Genomic DNA, 20724 nt, shown 5'->3' on the forward strand with positions numbered 1-20724 from the left:
AGTTATTGGTCCATGTTAATATGAACAAAGTTATATTTACTGGTTGATGTGGCTTATTATTTACATTTATTATTTCAATGTTGTGTTTTAGTTGTATAAGTAGAATATGATTCTAGTCGATTATTGTAACTATGTTAGATTTTTGAACCAATCGACCATGAACTGAACTTTCAATGTTTTTTAAATAAAATGAAATAATCCTTTTATTCATTATTTCAAATTGTATTTGCAGTGCTTCTTCTAAATTATTATTTAGTAGCTCAGTTTGTAAGAGCAATAATACGATGCAGTATGGTCGTGGGTTCAAGTCACAGTAACACAGTAACGGTAAAGAGAGTTAATAGAAGCTGAATGCTGGTGCCGTGGGTTTATGACGTGACCACAGTTCAGAGGAAGTTATTTTTTATAATGGTATGGTCAAAAGGTCATAACATAATAAAAGAAAACTGAGTAATATATACCGTGCCCTGGTAATTCGGACACAATTTTTTTTTTAAATGTGCCATTTATCCCTGATATCGGGATTTTTTTTGTCAGTTTTACCACTTTTTCGCGTGGCATATTTGGAGAAACAATTATCTACTCTATATTTTAACAAAGTAGTTAATCTGTTATTGCAACTCGGTCGAATCAGTACATTTGATCTTATGTGAATTATCTCGATGTGGACCTATCTACTCTATATATATTATTATTATTATTATTATGTATTATTACTATATATTTTATTATTATATACCTATACGAGAGTATACTCTCGTATAGGTATATAATAATAAAAATCTTTTTTGGCGGCTAGATGTCGCTCAAAGTTAAGAAACTAAGAAACTAACAGTTGTAGATATTAGTCCCGTTACATATTAATTAAATTAGTCATTTGAGTTTCTTTTAAATATGATTTTATTTCCAAACTTAAGCAGGCATTTATTATAATTTGAAAAATACAATTAATTTATTTTATTCACACTTGTAATTGTGATATTTGAAGTAGCTTAAGTTTTTTTTAAACAATAACTTCGCCGTTGTCCTTTTATTATTTTTTTAATGGGGCGTTGTGGAACAAACCACACGTATTTTGGTACAAAATTAGAAACGTTTACTTTTAAACTAAATGTACTTCCGCCAAAATTCCTATTTGTGTATATTTTAACAAAATAAAACTACTACTGCCATTTTCCACTAAGCCGCGAGCGACTGTAGTCTTAGAGGCTAGTTTTACTTCAGGTTCGCAGACGTGTCAATGGATATGGTATGATGACTTATTTGAATAAATATGAGTCGTGCGCGAACAGCCGCCCGCGACTAGCTGCTTAGTGGAAAATGCGTGTAAATTTACCTCTGTGTAACTCCATAGGCTCGTATAGTAGTGGCCCCTGAAATGCTTTCGCCGAGGTGGGAGTAGATAGGCGACTTGGAGATTGACTCGAGGCGGTTGAGCTGCCGCGAGGTGGCCACGTAGAACCGCTGGATGATGTAGTAGATCACTCCGATGGGAATTATCAGTACCAGGAAGATCGGCGTCACCAAACTGACTACGAATAATGTGCTCAGCACCTAAAATACATTTTAAATGTTCAGTTAGATTTGAATCCCGAAATCATGCAGAATTTTGAATAACTGATTTGTTATAACGACGATACGACTCCCCTCATGGATTTTGCCTGGACCCCATTTCCCCGTCCAGTGTAACGTAGATTGTTTCAAATTAACTCCAGTCCAGAAGAACGACTTAAAATTCGTGGTATATTATATGTAAAGTCTAGTAACGTGACAGTCTAGTAGCTTGCCCCTCTGAAGGGAAGTAATAATAATAATAACGTACACACTCAACATAGCCCCGCACTAGGGAAATCCTGTGTCGCGGGTGCTATGGACACACACATAGACAACCACAAATTACGAGATACCACAAACTCACGAGAGAAATAAATGTAGGCCATATAAATATTTCTCCCGGCCCGGGAATCGAACCTGGGACCTCTGCGTGGCAGTCCGGTAACCGTTGGGCCACGGAGGCAGTAAAAGGAAGTATCCAAATAGGATACAAAAATTAAGATTCATAATCTTAAAGTATTCTATTAATGGTTGACATAAATAAATTCTTTTGTAAATAAGAACTTGAAATGATTTTTTCGTATTTGTTACTAAAATGCTAACTAAATTTCACTTGTACTAAATGTCAGGTAGGAACAAATAATTAGGTAATTTTTAAATTGAGATTTATTTATAATGTATATGAAAACATGGAAACTAGAGTAGCAAATACTATAAAAATTTCAAACCAGATGTGTTTGTCATGGTCATTAAATACAAGAACGCATTAAACAATAAAAAAACGTAACACAACAACTCAGCGCCTTCGGAACAGTTATACCATTGAATTATACCATTAATGGTATAAGTGGTACTATCTTGTACCATTTATACCTGCACTGGTATAGGTGGCACTAGTTGATCTCAGTTATACCATTATTATCTACAATCCAATGGTCCAAAGCGGCCCAAAAACACGAATAAATCTAATTTGTTGTGTTGTAGCCATGTTTAATTAATAACGGTTAAAATCCGCATAATGTATAAAATATGCGAGGTCAACAACTTAATCAATCCACTTTAGTAATAAACAAGTATTTTTCACCCCATATGTGTAAGTAATCAAGTTGCAGCTTTACCTCAAACGTGGAATTAGTAACATTTTCTATCTGATCTGGAAGTGATGTGTCCAAGACATCCACGTCTTTCGAAAATCTAGCCAGGATTCTGCCAAGTGGCGTCTTTTCGAAGAATTGTATTGGAGTCTTTAGTATATTGCCCAACAACTGCATGTGGAGGATTTTTGCCGCACGCCAACATGCCAAGAAAGGCAATAAATTCGCAAAAAATGTTGATATTACTGCAACAATTTTTTTTATAATATCAAGTGACAGGACTAACAAGTCGTACACGCCTGATGGTAAGCTACACAGCTGTCCATGACAGTTGCAGTGACACTCAGAGCTTTCAATTGCAAAGATCTAAGGGGCACTGCCTCTGCGCCCGTTACAGATATAAGTTGACAAGTCCCATGTGCCTGTAATTTCACCAAATTGAATCAAAGTTAAAGTGTATAAAAATGCTTAGAAAATCAGTATAACATAGGGGCTTGTTATTAGGATTTTTAAACAAAAATTAAATTAGGCATGAATGTGTTTTGCTTATACGAGTATTTTTAAAGTTTCGTGCAAGAAATTATAAAATGTAGTACGTACATAAAATTACAATGTTAATAAGAATTGCTAGAGACAAAATGTCACTTACTAGTGCTAAATTTACCAATTACTAACGTGTAAACAAAATATTAATTTAAATTGTATTTTGCAAGCGCAACATATTGGACATACAATATATTGTATATAAAAACATTTACCATAAACATAGCCAAATAAGAACGGTGAAACTACGGGTAGTAGATCAGCTTGTTTCGTAATATACCAGTATACCAATTTAATCGTATGTGTGGAGGTTCAAATAATGATACGGGGCAAAAAAATCATGAAAAAGCTGGGACGTACCAACTGCAACTTTAACGACACTAAATTACGGGCTCATAAGCCCTGTATAAAGACTGATAAATACTGGTGCATGTAGTCTTTTCGCGCTACTGAGGTACAGGTCATTCGTAGGTCTATGAATGTTTTGATTATTTTAGAGACAAAAAGAGCAATTCTTTTCATTAAACAAGTCCCTTTAAGTATTTTTTCATAAATTCATTCTTCGTTCTTTCCGGACACGTGACAAATAAATTAACAATTAACAACGAAAATGTTCAACAAATTGTGGCACTGTATGGAGTTGCGTATTAAACCAGATATTTTCTTAGTTGCGGTATACATTATTTTACCTTGTGCTGCTCCAAGGCCTGCGTATACACCTATATAGAAATCTCGTCGTTGTGTGTCCACACTTCCATTAACGATCTGTGAAATGTATTAAAATATATAATCAGTGCAAAGTAATAATTGAGACAACATTTGTTGTCGCAATTGTTACTTAAGATTATAGAACCTGAACTTGAATATCGATGCCTTACTTTCTCAAACTAGTATCTTATAAAGAGTGATTATTCAGGAGACGGCAAAACTTTCTATTGATTTTAAATTTCTTATCTTAATTTGGATGCATAACTTTAAGAATAGGTAAAAGCTAGTGTGTGAATATGAAGGATATGTGATGTGAAATCAGCCTGCAAAATTTGTATATGTAATACAATGCATTTTTTGGCATTTCAGTAACTTATCTTAATACAAGTTTGAGAAAGTAAGGCTGAAAGGGTTGGTAACCGCCAATAGGGTGCAATAATAATTACTTACGTAAATACATCACGTGGTGGACCACGTGATGTATTTATGTATTTACGCATGAATTCATTATATAAAGGTGAGGAAAGGAAGAAAGGATCTAACAATAAAAATAGTATATAAAAACAGGTACAATATTAAAAAACAGTCCCTACTTAAATACTACGAAACATGTGTGAGACAGTAAAGAACTTAGCCCGAACGGGCCGTATTTTAAGTATTAGTTAGGTTACTTGATTTTAAAGAGGATCAAAATTAGGTTAAAATTAAGTAGAGAGTGACGACGGAACGAAACAAAATGAGAATGAGATAAAAAAAATTTAAGAACAATTCAAAATTTGATAATAAGTGCCCAGGAACCAGAGAAAAGGTGATACAAATGGGATGACGATGGAGGACATCCCATCGTCACAAGGTGACGATATGTATTACCACTTTATCATTATTTTATTCCCATTCCTGATTCTGTAGTCATATTATCATATGGCTCCAATAGTAGCATATACGTTTCCTAAAGAAGAAATATTATACTAACCATTTGGTCGTCGTTGGACCACTCTACAAGCCAGAAGTTAGAGCCGATCTGGAGCGCTTGCACTACCACATTCATTATCAAGGCCATAACTGGTATTAGCACGCCCAACGACGTTAGGTAGTACTTGTATACGCTCCATTTCACCTGCACATAGCACAACGTTATTTTTATGGCTTTTACTACTGGATAAATTAATAATCTCAGTACAGAGTACTAAGAAAACCGACCTCAAGAGTTCGTGGAATTACATCTATTTGCCAAGTTTTATTGAAACCTGTTACCGGAAGTACGCGAATCCGGATTAATTCCCCGGTTTGCCCTCCTTAGAGACGAAATATTTTCTTCAAATTTAAATGGGACCAAATAATGAGGTACCCTCTTTCCAACAAAAAAAGAATCATCAAAATCGGTTCACAAATGCAGGAGTTGTCGCGTAACATACACATACAATAAAGAGTCGAATTGAGAACCTCATCCTTTTTTGTAGTCGGTTAAAAATGTGCGGCTCTCCCTTCGTTATACATAGGGCGCGCTATAAGTTTCCGGAACTGGTCACTTACATAAACAATATTTAAAAATTACGTTTGAAAATGGAACTCTTTGGCTGTAGAATACAGTTTGTTTCATCTGACTGTCTCTTGTTTCTACAGTGTGGCGTCATTTTACAAATTGTTTGTCTACATGATCATGGATTTAACTCGTGTAAATTTTCGTAGTATGATTTTCTAGGACTTTAAGTGTAATCTAACAACTCAGCGGAGCTTCGCTCGGCTTCAAACTGCTTTTGGCAATGAAGCACCATGCAAGACGACTATTTATCTGGTTTGCAGAATTCAAACGCGGTCGTGTGAATCTGAGTGACGAATTTCGTGATGGTCGCCCGTCCACTGCTGTGAACAACAAAAACATCCCTACCTTGCGCCGTATGATCAAAACAGACAGGCATGTGACATACCATGAGATTCGAGCATCTTTAGGCATGAGTCAAATACAATCAATACTACACAAACGTTTGGGTGTGAAAAAACTGTGCTCTCGGTGGATCCCACACAATTTGACTGAGGCTTAAAAAACGGATCGCGTCACTGTTACGACATAATGTAGTAACAGGTGACAAAACATGGATTTATAGTTACGATCCCAAAACAAAGCAGTAATCGAGTATATGGGACATTTCAGATGAGCCGAAACCAACCAAAGTGGAAAGGAAACCAAGCAGTACAGTTCTGGGGACAGGTGTGACCATTTTACACGGAGTATTATTACATATAGTCTGCAGGGCATAACAGAAGTTCGACCATGGTACTTACGCTTCCCGTCTCTGTCTTTTCTTCCTCAATAAGCTTGTTTTCAGCTTTTAGTACCTCGAGCATTTCGCTGTCTGACGACCATTGTCTCTCTACGTTGTTTGCACGGTGTTCTGAAATTCATTTAACAATATCAGTATATTTTCGTATAATTTTTAATTCAGTGTTTAACAAAAACATAAAAAAGAAATAGTACACCATATAAGCATACTAACTCGTTAGTGTTGAGTGAATATACAGCTCCAATAAATCACATAGACCATGAACAAAAAATTGGTTTATTTTGTCTTTTGTTATATCGTCGGATCTCTTTCTTCCTTGTATTATTGCTTAGGTAATAAAAAAACATATAGATGCAATAACTACCTGTCGTACCTTCGGTCTGTTGTTGCTTTGACTCTGCGCTTTCCGATAGCGACCGCGCCCGCTGTAGTTTGATCTGAAACTCCGAGCCTAATTTGCTTTTCAGATCTTGCTTGATTTCGTTTAATTCTGAAATTAAAAAATAACAACCATGAAATAACTTTTCATATCTTAAGCATTTTATACTGGGCATGTGCATCCCCCGCCAACCAGTTCCAAGCTTCGACGATTAAAGCCTATTATACTATACGATCACAGACATGTATCTAGATTCTAGATAGACGCCGCAAGTGTACGTACTTCGCGTGCCCAAAGTAAATGAAATTCACTTACTTGCCGCTGCTACACTTCAGAACTCGCTCGATCGTTGTAGATAAACATCAGTCGCGAAAAATGCATAATTGTGTCATTATAAACTGCAAAAGCATCATAACTGTGGGTAAACGGATAAACAGGGACGTTTCCTTCCACAGGCAAGTGATTTTGTAATCAGAAGATGCATATAATTTATTTTAAAAACAATTATTTTGGTTTTGAATGACTTTCGAGAAAACAAATATGCAACCCAGTGTATGCCCCATATTTGTAATACATTGCGGCTTTTACTTGGTGCGATATATTTGTGATCCTTTATTAATACGCCATGAATATCGAACGAACGCCCTTTTGTATAATGGCATTCAGTTTTGTACATTTCTTTGGCCAAATTTAACATTGAATATTAACTCTTTTGTTATAACGTTTAATAACGTTTCGTTTTTTTTCAGTTTTGTAGTATCTATTGTCAGTAGTATCTCTAATTTCGATAATTTTTGCAGCACGTTGCGTTGAATGTCCGAATATAGTGAGCAAATAATTACATACATCGCCGGATATGTAGTACGAGTAATACAAAAAAATATATAATGCAAAGAATTAACAGTGCGCTGTCTTTATAAGAACCTGGAGTTGGTCATACGTACGAGTTCGTTGCTTTCAAGGACGAAGGTGGTCTAGATTATCCCACTTATGATGCTATCCAAATATGCAGAGTGGCAGAGTTAGAAATCCGAGAAATCATGATCAAATCACAAAAACTTTACACGAGGCCGACATTAAGTAAACCTCTTCTGATTAGTAACATTTTACGATATTTTGTCAGCAGTAACATTTTCAGTTGTCTTGCCATTCACCAATTTGATCAATGACCGACGGAAAACCATATAGTAAATTTAATTAAGGCAGTTGCAAGTTCATATATTGACGTGCGTCTTCATTATTTAAGTCAATCGATAAGGACTTCTATTACAAAAAGACAGTTATATAATAAGCTTATTTTATTTCAAGGACAATAATTTTAATATTTGAAGTTAATTAAAAATTAAAGTTGAAATTTATATGTAATCAAAATTTTTTTTAAACAACTTTTAATAAAGGACGTAACTATCTTGTTTTGGTATTTTTCTACTACATTAATATTTCACCACTACTTGTAATCAACGAATACTTGAATCGATTAATTGAATGGAATGCGTATATTCCGTTCAATCAATCGATTTGGCGTGGAAGGAGGTTTCCCATCACTAAATAGTTCTTGTGACGTCATGGTGGATACATAAAATGTGGCACGCTCGGTTTTCATACAAATTGCTGTACTTGCGGCGTCTATCTAAATATACTCGTATGTCTGTGTATACGATCGACCAGGGGTTTTCTTACAATGCGGGGAGGGTGGTTCCAGTAGGGCTAGCATGAAAGATACGCGACTTGTGCGAGAGCGACATAAAGCGCGAGATCTCCATGCGAGAATAGCAGTATCTCGCACTTTATCACTTATGTCACTCTCGCGCTAGTCGAGCCGTATCGTACTAGAGACTCGACGAGACTATACATAGCACATAGCAAATGTTCATATTGTAGTATAAAAGTTTATACCCAGTTTCAATCAGCCAAACTTTCACACGTATTATACAAACCTTCGGGTGATGTTCTTTTAGCGATGCTCAGATGGTGAATCAAGAAATCAGCAAAGGCGCCCTTCTTTTCCAGCAACCCTTGATACGTGCCGGCTTCAGAGATCTGGCCTTTTTTCAGTACTAGCACAAGGTCAGCCTGCGCCAAGTACGTCACGCTGTGCGTCACCCAAACTCGCGTCTTAGTTTTTAAGAGACCGTTCGGGCCGACAACCTGAAGAAATTATTAAAAAAATATATATATATACGTGGAATGTACATTTTGTTTTTTGGTTAAGTGAAAGGGTCGTTTATAATTATTCCTACCAAATCGGAAGCTTATTTATCCCTTCACTGTAAAAAGAAGGACCTTGAGCCAATTGTGCACAAAATTCTCAAACCCGCATTATCGGTGAAACACTGTCCTCATAAAGCAATTTTCAAGGGTCCAAACATGTGAAAGTCACAAGGCGACAAATCTGGACTACATGGTGGGTGTTCAATGGTTTTCCAGGATATTTTAAAGAGCTTTTGGTGCGTCATTTGAGCGATATGGCCGTCATTTGGCCGAGTGTTGTTATACAGCAAAATGACACCTCTGACGGATTTTTGCTGTCTTTTATAACTGCCTCCATGGCTGAACGGTTACGCGGCGCGCGCGTGTGCGTGCGTGCGTGCGTGCGTGTGTGTGTGTGTGTGTGTGTGTGTGCGTGTGCGTGTGCGTTCGCGCGTGAGTGTGCGTGCGCGTGTGCGTGTGTGTTACACATCAGTCGTGTTTTTTCTCGAGAATTATGCCTGTCCATGGCAAGTACTTAGTTCGGGTGTTACCTTGTCGAATATATGTTTCCCAACGTGCGAGTCGACGGCGCTGAGCGGATCGTCGAGGAAGTAGTTATCCGCGTCGAAGTACACGGCCCGCGCCAGCGACACGCGCTGTTTCTGACCTCCGGACAGGTTAATGCCTAGCCATCAACAAGAACATCAACTCACGTTCGACAAAAAAACAGATTGTGTTCCACACACCAGTTCACCGTTCTGCGAGCATACCTTTCTCGCCGATTTCAGTCTGGTCGCCACCGGGCAGCACGTCAAAATCTGACTTGAGTGCGCACACGTCAATCACGTTATTGTATTTGAGTTTGTCGAGCTGCTTGCCGAATACAATGTTGTCTTGCAGGGTTGCGTTCTGGATCCAAGCTTGTTGGGGCACGTATGCTACTTTACCTGTGAACAGAGTGCATTTTACTTTCATCTTTGGTTTCATTACAAAAACAATCCAATAACATCGTAAATTTATTGCATACCCATTTTTGCCAAAATTTTCTGTTTTGTGTTAGACCCCTTTTCTAACATGGGTGTGTTTTTAACAGCTGACACAGTGCTACTCACTTTGATAAGTTAACTGTAGAGTGCAAGACTATAAAAAACATAAGAAAGCAATAGGGGGCGTTGATCCAGGGGATGCTATCGCAATTGAAAAGAAAATCTGAATTATCTATATAAACTACACTAAATATACGTATTTTTTTCCAAGTGATTTTTGTGTAAAGTTTGTGACGGTGTGACCTCCTTACACCGTCATCTCACCTCTTGGTATCGCCTCTCTCTGCTTGTATCCTATCATTTTTTATTTTTGTATTTAAATTTTTAATTTGAATTGTTCCATCTTCCTTCACTTTCTCATTTTGTTTTCGTACCACGGTCACTCCCAGCTCGACCGCCACAACGATCGGAGCTGTCCCAAATTCCATCGCGAATAATCGCTAATTCTGGTTCTTAACTACGTTTGTAATCATTTAATAAGCTAAATCATGTGTAATAATTTATAAGTCTACAGCCTTCATGTACCTATATCTGTAATTCAGTTACTCGGCCCATTTAGGGCCCCTTTCTTTAAACTTTACTTCTTTAATAAATTTTGTGGACCGGAAGTTTCCCGTTTCATTGCCGTGAACCTGTTCACGGCTAGTTAGGGTTACAACCCTTTTCAATTTAATGTAAAAAAAACGTGTTTTCAATTATTTTGGGCGATGACATTTATTTATCTTGCCTAAGAGCGGTGAGCCAAAAAGTTTGGGAAACTATGATCGAACCTAATATAGGACCATATCCGTTTAGTTGTGAAATGTTTACTTATACATATAGTAGGTAATTTCTACGTATACTATAATTCTACGTGTTCTACGTGTACTATCCATGTAATATGGATTATTACATTTATGTTAAGTAAAAAATTTTGGTTCTGGCCTGTCTAACTGGAAGCCACCATCGTGGACACCCATCTTATACAACGCCCATTTTTTATCGCTATAGACTATTTTAGGAACCATAATTCTAGGGGAAAGTTTTAAATATATATTTTTTGTTATTGTTTCTAACGCATTCCATTGCGTGCTTTTATATCCTAGCCCCTTCAAATCTATTGTTAAGAATAAAACAGATTATCAATTGTAACTCCTTTTAAATCGATTTTTGAGAATAAAACATTATAGTGTGTATTGTTTATAATATAGCCGATGAGGGTGCCAACTTGCCAGTGGTGTTGACGCGCCCGGAGACCTTGTTCATCTCCCCCAGCAGCGCGGAGAGCAGCGAGCTCTTGCCCGAGCCGACGGCGCCCACCACGGCCACCAGCGAGCCCTTCTTTATGTTGATGTTGATGTTGCGCAGAGTCGGCTCCGGCTCGTCGCCCCACGAGAAGTGACCGCTTTCGATCAGTATGGGGTTGGCTGCAACAATAACACTTCGTTAGAAGCTCCGCGGATTACATTTTCATTTACAGACTTATGCTTATGCTTGGCTTGCCAATTTTGGAGAGGCTCTGTATCATTAATATCAAATATGTCAATATACTTACGTTCTTTGGGATCGTGCTCTACGGAGTTTACGTTGAGTTCATCACAGTTCATGAATTTGTTCAATCTCTTTATAACGACCGAAATCTGCAAATCGAGTGAACATGAACCATGCGCAGTAAAAAAATCTTTTTATCCATCACCAAGCTATTTGTATGTATTTATCAAGTAAGAAACTGGGAAATCAGATTCTTTAGTCAGTCTCGTTTTAGTGACAGAAAAGTTGAATGAAGTCTCTATTGTTAAGTGTAAGAAGGTCATATATATAATTATTTAAATATTTTCGAAAATAGTAAAGTGTTAAGTTGGAAAAGTAGCTATGCTTATTAATACGTGCAAGTAAGACAATTCTAAATGTATGTGTGAAGTTGTGTTCGTATTATGGTATCATATAGAGTTAAATGAAATTTCAACTATTTACATTACTGCACACACAAAGATAGAACCACAAAATTATATAACTTACTTCAACAATACTCGATATAACATTAGGCAGCATGTACAATGGGAAACGCATTATATTGAAAAGAGACAACGCTACGAAAGCTTTTTTGGAGTCCAGCACTTCTGTGTCATTAACCAGTACGAAACACGCGAACGACAGCAGTGTGACCTAAGATCATACAAGCGGATTAGATTAGATTCCACGCAATTTCAGAATATTTTGTTTTAAATAATAACTAATCGATTTTAAGGGCAATTTATTCGACATGAATTTCATCGCGATCACCCCGTGTCGCCGCGCGGTCGCCGAGCGAAGTCCGCGTTGCCGCCGCGCAGCAACAAAATACGCTATATTTACTTAGCTTTTACGTTTTAACTTAAATCAGCATCCCGGATACGCGGGCGACTCTAGCTTGAATTTGGTCTACGCGGCGCCCCGTGCGGTTGTATTATTCAGAGGAATTTAAATGTTGTTGCCTAATAAATAGAAACCAGATTCTTCATTAATGTACGAAGGCGTGGCGTGGCTAAAACTTTCTGTTCGTATAACAGGGCGCTAAGGCTTTCGTGGTTATTCACTAAATGATTATCATTAATCACAGATTTCTTACCACAATATGATTTCTTTTAATAATAATTTATCACTAATTGCGGAAATTTTATTTTTCGTACAACAGATAAATTATAAATAATTTTCTACAGTTAAAAATAAAATATTGGCATCCAATACAATAAGAAATATTAATAGTATTAAACTAGAGGGTTCGCTCATTACAACAATAGTAGTTATTATCGAGTTCTTAGGTTTTCGCGATTGTTACACATAGGAAATGAAACTGTTTTCCGAATTTAAATCGCGTATATTTGTTTTTTCAAACAAATCGACGTTTCGGGCCCTTTACAGGTCCCATACCGTGACCAAACAAATATACGCGATTTAAATCCGGAAAAACAATTTCATTTCCTAATAGTAGTTATTATTAAAATGAACAAAGACAAGTAGATTGTGCTGTTACACTTTATTCAGCATAGCAACAGTATACGGTAAAAAGTATGACTACAGTACAGTATATTATATAGTATATATTATCAGACATGCTTTTATTACATGAAACTATTCTTATATGCAGGAAGTTGTCTGCACTGTAATTACTTCTTTCGTGTTTATTATACTTCTGTTGTAAATTGTAATTTAAATAAATAATTGATTGAAATAAACACTTGGACTAGTGGAGTCATCGAAAATGGGTGCTTCCAGCAATGAGGGAATATCGTTTCCGATAAATGTATACTGAAGTCAGGACACTGAATTTTTACAATAATTATAATCTACTCAAGTACGCGATAGAACTACCTACAAGTCTTTGTAATGTTGTGGCGAGAGTTCATCAACGCCATCGACGGTGCCATATTTCATTTACGCCCTGTCGCTGTGAACTGCGTCAGCAAGATTCAACAGATTATAGTCGTCACCAAATAAGAGAAATAAGAGGCCAAATTTGACAGCTAAAGAAGGCGATAGTATGTAACTTTGATTGCGATCAACGAAACAATAATCAAACAATTAGTAGCATAATTGAGTTTTAAAAAATACGTAAATTTTATTGAAACATTATATAATATGACAAAACATATTTGAAGTACTGTTTTCGCACGAATTCCGAAATAAAATGCAATTTTGAGTTACCATGAAACGTCCTGAAAACAGTTACATCCTCAAACTATTTTTTTTAAACAATAGTGTTGTAAGCAATTAATCGCCGTATTTCACCGAGTCGCTTCGATTACTCGGAAAAAATATTTAAAAAAATATTAAAAAAATATTATGAACTTTATTTGAGAATGTTTGTTGTTGACATTGACAACTTCTAACTTATTGCCAGCCGAATAATTGAAAATTTATGAAATCCTTGGTTTCTAGGTAATTTAATCTTTTTATGTAGTTGTTTTATCGGCGAACATACATAATATTTACACTAAATTCTCGTAATAAACCATTTATAAATATTATAAAATCAAAATTAAAAGAATTGGGTACAATTCATCGGAATGTGGGACACGACGAAATTTTAAGAAAATCAGAGGAATTGCTACAGAATTGCAAGGAATTCTGTAAATGAATTGTTTTTAACAAAATTGCACGATTTAGCCTTTTAGGCCCCCAGAACAACAGTGAATCGAAAAATAATCTAAACAATCACAAACTCTTAAAATTTTGAATCGATTTCTCGTGAAAATCGTGTAATGTGATTAGCGATATGATTAGTCCACATTCTTATTCGCGTTACGATGACAAGTGTCAAGTTTGGCCTCGTAGTATAGCCTCGTATTTGTGACGACTATAATGTCTAGAAATGCGAAATGAATATATTTTACATTTAGTTTAAACAAATAAAAATGCAAAGAAACTTACCAAAAACGGCACAAAAACCGATATAAATGCACTGACCGAATTTAAGTAGATAATTCGTTTTATGATATTAATTTCTTTGTTTCTTATTTTAAGTATTTGGTCCTCAAAGCTTGGTTCCCAAGCATACATTTTAAGTACCTGAAAATAAAACATACTACAGATTAAAATATAAACACAATCAATTGGGTCACTTTAGATTTCAGACAGTCTTGTTGTTCTTTAACCTAAATGTAAAGTGTCGTTGTCTGCTATTGTGTCAGAGTTGTGAAATATAACCTTTCTATACTCGGCGATAGTATTCGAGTTCAAAAACGTAAACAAAAGAAAACAAAAGGCTTGGCCATTACATAAAAATTTCATAATTGTGCTTAACCTATGTACATTAACAAACAAAATATTATCAAAACGGTAATTTTTTAACATCCTATATAACAATACCATCCTTGTGGCAATGCTTTGGTTAGGCACAACCTTTGGCTACCTTTTATTTGTTTGTATGGTTTTTGATGCCCTAAATGAGGTAAAATAAGCGTTTTATTACTCCAATTAATTAATTAATACAAACAAAAATACAAATTAAATTTAATAAACATACTCTTAGTATGAAGAGTAGAACCTGTGTTAACAAATTTATTAAAACGAACCTAAAAAGGTTTATGATATATATGAGAAATTGAGAACATTGGTTTGTTTATTTGGGTCCGCTTGAATTCATTATAATGATTAATGACCTACCCAGTGTTGTTCATCATGCCACTTGTCTGCTATATGCGGACGACTTAAAGTTACTGTTGGCTATAAAAGATGGACGAGATTGTGAAAACTTACAAGGAGATATAAGACAGGGTTGTCCAGTGGAGTCACGAGAACAATCTGTTTTTTAATGAGGCAAAGTGTTCTCCGATAACATTCGGTCGTGCTCGGACACCTATCCAATACGAATATAGCATAAACACAGTCCCAATGCAAAAGGTTTCCAAGGTACGCGATCTAGCGGTTCTACTTACAGCCCAACTGACGTTTCGAGACCATACAGTCAATGTTTGTAAAAAGGCCTAAAGGAACCTTGGCTTCGTATTGAGGCAGACTCGGTGCTTTAACAAAATTAGTCCCATAAAAGCATTATATGATGCCCTGGTAAGGAGCCACCTGGGATGCAATGCAGTTATCTGGTCGCCTCATGAAGCAAAGTACAAAATTGTGTACACTTTTTTTTTTTAGTTGTGTACAAATTGTGTGCACGCATTCAAAATAAATTTACACGGCATTTATATGCAAGAATATATGGTGTTTACTTTTATCCACTCTTTTATCCACTCATGTATCCAAGTTTATTTGTACTCGGCATGGTTGGTTATAATAGACTAGAAGTACGTCGAGACTTCGCATTAGCTCAAATTATTTTTAAACTACTTAGAGGGTCAATTCTTAACCATAGTATACTGGAAAGGGTGTCTTTATGCGTGCCGAATGATTACGTAAGGAGGCGGCGAAAACCGCGGTTGTTGGCAGTGCCGCGCGGCCGGACTAATCTGGGTGTCTACTCTCGATCTCCGTTCGACATCCGTCCGAAACAATTACTGCCAAAAGAGCAATACTTGACCAAATGAAAAGACGCGTGATGCGAATGAAGCTTCATACTAGATACTTGTCTCTTAATTTTGTCGAATATTACTTATTTGACAGCAATTGTTTCGGACGGAGATCGAGTGTAGCCCTCCTGAGCCAGAAGGCCCCGCTCACACGAGTTTTGCAAATCCTAAATGATGTTGCAGACAGAACGGACTTATTTTCATGTACTCTGTGTGAATTCACAAGGATAACACTATACTTTATTTGCTATGTACATGTTTCGTAATCATTTTAGCGAGTAGTTGATTTCTTTTTTATTTTTATTTTTTATTATGGATTTAATGTAAGAATCTACATATGAATGTAAAGTTTTAAATAATAAATAAATAAATAAATACATCTTTATATCGAATTTAATGGCCGAGTACGCTCTTTATACTGCACATCTGTGTTACAGTGCTAATTGCTACACTATACTAATTATTAGGTTATGAATTTGCGAAACTACTTAAAATTGAGGGTCGAGTAAATATGTATAATTTACGTAGTTCGCACAATTTGTCAAAAGTTGGGTCGCGATATACGTAAACAATTGACAAGGTGTATTTAAATGACGCTGAATCGAAATATGTAATATAAAAAACCGTGCAATATGTAATCATTGCTTTATTCAATTAGACCATCGATATATGTGTATATATAATAATTGAAATAATTTTCAGATCCTACATATACTCGTATATTACACCCTTATACTAACATAATAGCAGTTAAGTATAATATTTCTTTTATAATATTAAGTGAGGGGATGAAAAAGTCGTGTGCCTGATGGTAAGCTACACTCCTGTCCAAAACCGTTGCAGTGGCACTCAGAGCTTTAAATGGAAAAGATCTGAGGGGCACTGCCACTACGCCCGTCACCCTGAGACATAAATTGACAAGTTTCTTGTGCCTGTAATGCTTGATAATTTCACAAGCACCCTTACCCTTGAAAGTCGGTGCGCAGAAATGCTCACATTATAAAGTAATGTGAGCATTTTTATTACTAGCAGCAGGCTGCTTGGCGGTAGAAATAGGTAAGGTGACAGTACATTACTGGATGAACTCTTATGTATTTTAGCAAAAGTAATGAGGCACTATGAAGTAAGTATCACTTACCTTAATTCCATTAAGGACCTCGTTCATAAGTTTGACTCGTTCGTCTTTGTATTGCATCTGGCTAACTTGTAATGCTTCAACTTTATTGATAATCAACCCGTTTATGGGGATGAATATTATGATAACGGCGAGGCCGGCTAGTACGGATGGCCCTAAGATGCCCCAAAGGAAAAATACGGCAAGCGCTATTTGGAGTGGCGCAGACCATATCAGGTTTACATACGCTGTAAATTCTAGGAACCTGTAACAAAGGTTTTACATACAGCGTGCTTAATCTGTAACTTTATGATAATCGTATGGTGTATTTTGACTTTTGCGCATGGAATAAGAATTGCGAACGCCATAGTATGGCACTCATAGTAAAGGGAATTCACTAGTTTGAGACCAGGAAATTGGTGTGGTTGTCTGGCACATTATTATTATTATTATTATTATTATTATTAATGAAAGCTCTATTAGGGGTTACATGACTGTGCTACAAAGAGTTTAAGTAATTGTATGTTAGAAAAATTTCATATAAGAAGCAATTTCTCTGCGTTTTTTATACGTGAAATGAAGTTTGGGTCTTTAAAGCTACGCAAAAGTGAATCAATGGTTTCATAACTAAAACCAAAAAATAGTCATGCCATCACAACATTTTTGTTGGTATTCTTCAGAAGTCTTGGTGTGAACTATTTTCTGAAATACTTTGTTCAACTGAAAATTTTAGGCCGTTTATGGGAGGTGTATTATGTTATATTTTTGTATAGTCAAGAGCACGTCAAGCTTGACACTTTGAACTTTGGACCGTTCTTATCGAACGGTCGATTTAAGTCTTAAGTGTCAAGCTTGACGTGCTCTTGACTATACACGTCATACTGATCATTGCACAAGTACATATTGCATAATATGTAGTTCCGTTGTCGAAATGTTTTTTATGTCTAACTTTATCTCTGTGTATTTGAACTATAATAATGATAACGTTGAGCAAATAGGAGATTACCTACATAATATTGATTACAAAGATAAGAATGTGTTTGAAGGTTTCGTGATAATTATTATTTGTTCTTTACTTGGTAGTTATTTTATGACAGGTGAAAATTAGTGTACAACATAGGTTTCCAAACTTTTTAGCTCAACGCCCACTGAGACCGGCTAAAAGAATTTCAAAGCCCACCACCACAAAAAATAATTGAAAACGCGTATTTTTTATATTAAAGTTAACACAAAAAATCACAAGATAACCAAATACATATATATGTAGTGTTGTATGTAGTTTACATATTCAATCTTTCTTCAATTTTTTTCAAATGCGGTAGCACTCCCTGGACAGCTTCAACGACCCCAATTGCTTCCGACGTCCCTACTGCCCCTCCTAAGGACTCTTTAGCGCCAACTGTGGCAAACTATGATGTATAACATAAGAAAAAAAGAAATTCTCATTTTATGCATATTTCAGAGCGCTAGTGATAGAATCGGGCGGAACGTTTTATAGAATTGCTATTGCGCGAAATCAACAGCATGACAACTAAACGACACCATGCAGCAGTAGGCTTCCAGGGTATAGTGCTATGCCTACGATCACGCTAGCGTTACTTTCAAGTACTCCATCTATGCAAAACAGTTATTAACAGTCTTACCTAGGCGCATCAATCGACATCAAATTAACAATTTCGCCGATGGTGGATTCCTTTCTCGCAGTGCATGACATCCGCAAAGACTTTCTATAAACGGCACAAGTGACAGCGGTTTTTATTCTCATGCCAACAAGGTACATCCGGGTAAAGTAGTGCGCGAGTACAATGGTCTGTGCAGATGCGCATGCTAACAGCGCGACCGCATATACATAGCCTTTCCATACCGGCTCTTTGCTTTCTATAAAACTTATTAGGAGTCTGAAATTAAAAACAATTCAAATTGTACTAAAAAAAAAGGAAATGAAAGCTAAACTTGTCATTCATTACTTGCTGTGGCGTTCATTATTTAATACTGATCAAAAGCGCACAAGTGACATCAATACGGCAAACACGACACGATGATGAATTTAGGATTCTATATCATAGAACTCTCCAAAATTATTGATAAAATTGTACCACGTTTGTTTATAATTAAGACAAAAACCTAATATTTCATAATGTTAAATTTTGCATTGTTACATATTTTGCAGTCGACACATGAAAATTGGGGGCTAAATAATATTTTGAATTAGCAAGAATACTTTCGCCTAGGACACGTAAGAAGACTGGGCAAAAGCTGTTAAATGTGTAAACAAATTTGTAAAACTCACCCGAGTAGTTGTGGCGAGACGAACGTGAGAATATCGTTGATGAGTTTGAGCACGGACCCAAACAAGAACTGCGCACCAAAGGCTAGACATAGCGCAGGCAGGACTGAGGCAGGCTTCCGTTCGCTCTCTGGCTTGAAATTCATACTCGCTGAAATTTGACTGTACGTCGCCTTTTTGCTGTTTGTGCTGAAAGTCGGGTTGTAAGTAAGTCCTTCGAAGTATTATGTAAAATTACTCGAACAGTTTCATTAAAACATACGGTACTAAAGTACTTGCGTGCACATTGTAAGTTAAAACTGAACAGGGGCCTTACCATGAACTCTTATTACAGTTCAGTTTAGGTTCGTAACGACAAAAAAGCGGGTTGGTGATATACCTACACTTCATGTAGCGCTGTCTCACAACGATTTATTTTAGGTCCTAAACTGAATCGTAATAAGAGTTCATGGTAAGGCCCCAGACCCATAATAATGATTTGTGTAGTACTTTATCAACTAGAAGTTTGGTGTATGTGAATATTAAGCTTCAATGAATTTGCACTTACGCTTCTCGCTTCTCTAATGTACTGTGCCAGTATTTTTCGAATCTTGGAACCACTTCTTTCGAGGAGTCTGGAGGGTTCAGCGCCCAGAGGTCACTTTCAGTGAGACTCCTACGGAAGCCTGTGATTGCTAGAGGATCGAACCAGCTGAATGTCAGCCGGCTAGGGAACCCTGATGCACTTTCTGGGCATGGGTTCTAATAAATAATAATAATAATCATAAATAGTATTGACCTGAAGAATAACTGGCCATTTTAAATTAATTTTATTTTGGTTATTTAAGTAGTAGTGTTTGAATATTGTCGTGACTATTTAGTATAACTAATAATAATAAATAGAATTACCTTTCCGAATTTGTACGGAGTATCTTTGGGCGGTAAGTCGGCGAAACAATTGAGTATAAACATCAAAAAAATAAGTGGGTAATATAGTATGTAGCTAACAAAGGAGTATTGGACGTTTCCATCATCAGCAGCGTCGGAGTAGGCCCTTATTTCTGTTCGGAGCTGGGGCAGCCCCGCTAGCACTAGTAGTAACCAGAAGAAGAAGAGTACTCCTGATGCTCTCATGCCATATCTCCTATTGTAGTATAACAATGTTGCGGACAAACCCTGCAGGAAAAAGAACTTTCAATCATTTATCCTTGTATTTGGTAATGCTAAGGCTATAATTTTTTCGCACAAGCGTATCTAACTATATTTCATTCTTTGTTTTGTTATTCTGTAATCTGATTGCAAGTGTAAGAGCAATAGGGAAAAAACAAAAACCCAAAATTGAGTTTTCAAACAAGTACCTTCTCATTATAGTATCTATAAAAATATTAACCAGTAGGCAAGTACGTAGATATATATTTGTATTATTAGGATTTGTTTGAATTTTATGGAAGTTGAGTATGTTTCGCAGTTCAAGCCGTACAATAAAAATGCGGAAATCTCGACTACGCATACGTAATATATTATACAGGGTGTCCCGGGACGCGACGTCAAGCCGGAACGGGGTGAT

At 36.4% G+C, this 20724-nt stretch overlaps 1 protein-coding gene across 2 annotated transcripts in view; it reads right to left on the bottom strand.

Moving 5' to 3' along the window:
* Nucleotides 1-1317: 1317 nt before the first annotated feature.
* LOC113226782 (multidrug resistance-associated protein 1-like) overlaps nt 1318-20724 on the bottom strand; it is a 37292-nt gene continuing 17885 nt past the window's right edge. The window contains exons 3-20 of one of the 2 annotated variants that reach the window (XM_026459525.1): nt 20067-20333; nt 19726-19919; nt 19182-19367; nt 18535-18789; nt 16916-17156; nt 14186-14323; nt 11795-11941; nt 11331-11415; nt 11008-11202; nt 9521-9697; nt 9302-9435; nt 8498-8708; nt 6546-6671; nt 6183-6292; nt 4873-5016; nt 3881-3956; nt 2673-2893; nt 1318-1554 (exon numbers count right to left, since the gene is read on the bottom strand). In XM_026459525.1, coding sequence (XP_026315310.1) covers nt 1333-1554; nt 2673-2893; nt 3881-3956; nt 4873-5016; nt 6183-6292; nt 6546-6671; nt 8498-8708; nt 9302-9435; nt 9521-9697; nt 11008-11202; nt 11331-11415; nt 11795-11941; nt 14186-14323; nt 16916-17156; nt 18535-18789; nt 19182-19367; nt 19726-19919; nt 20067-20333 — 3129 coding nt within the window. In that variant the 3' untranslated portion in view covers nt 1318-1332. The remainder of the gene's footprint in view (nt 1555-2672; nt 2894-3880; nt 3957-4872; nt 5017-6182; nt 6293-6545; nt 6672-8497; nt 8709-9301; nt 9436-9520; nt 9698-11007; nt 11203-11330; nt 11416-11794; nt 11942-14185; nt 14324-16915; nt 17157-18534; nt 18790-19181; nt 19368-19725; nt 19920-20066; nt 20334-20724) is intronic. The other variant, XM_026459526.1, reaches the window with a different exon arrangement.

This window comes from Hyposmocoma kahamanoa, unplaced genomic scaffold, assembly GCF_003589595.1.
Source record: "Hyposmocoma kahamanoa isolate Upper Pololo Valley unplaced genomic scaffold, ASM358959v1 202, whole genome shotgun sequence".
Lineage (NCBI taxonomy): Eukaryota > Metazoa > Arthropoda > Insecta > Lepidoptera > Cosmopterigidae > Hyposmocoma > Hyposmocoma kahamanoa.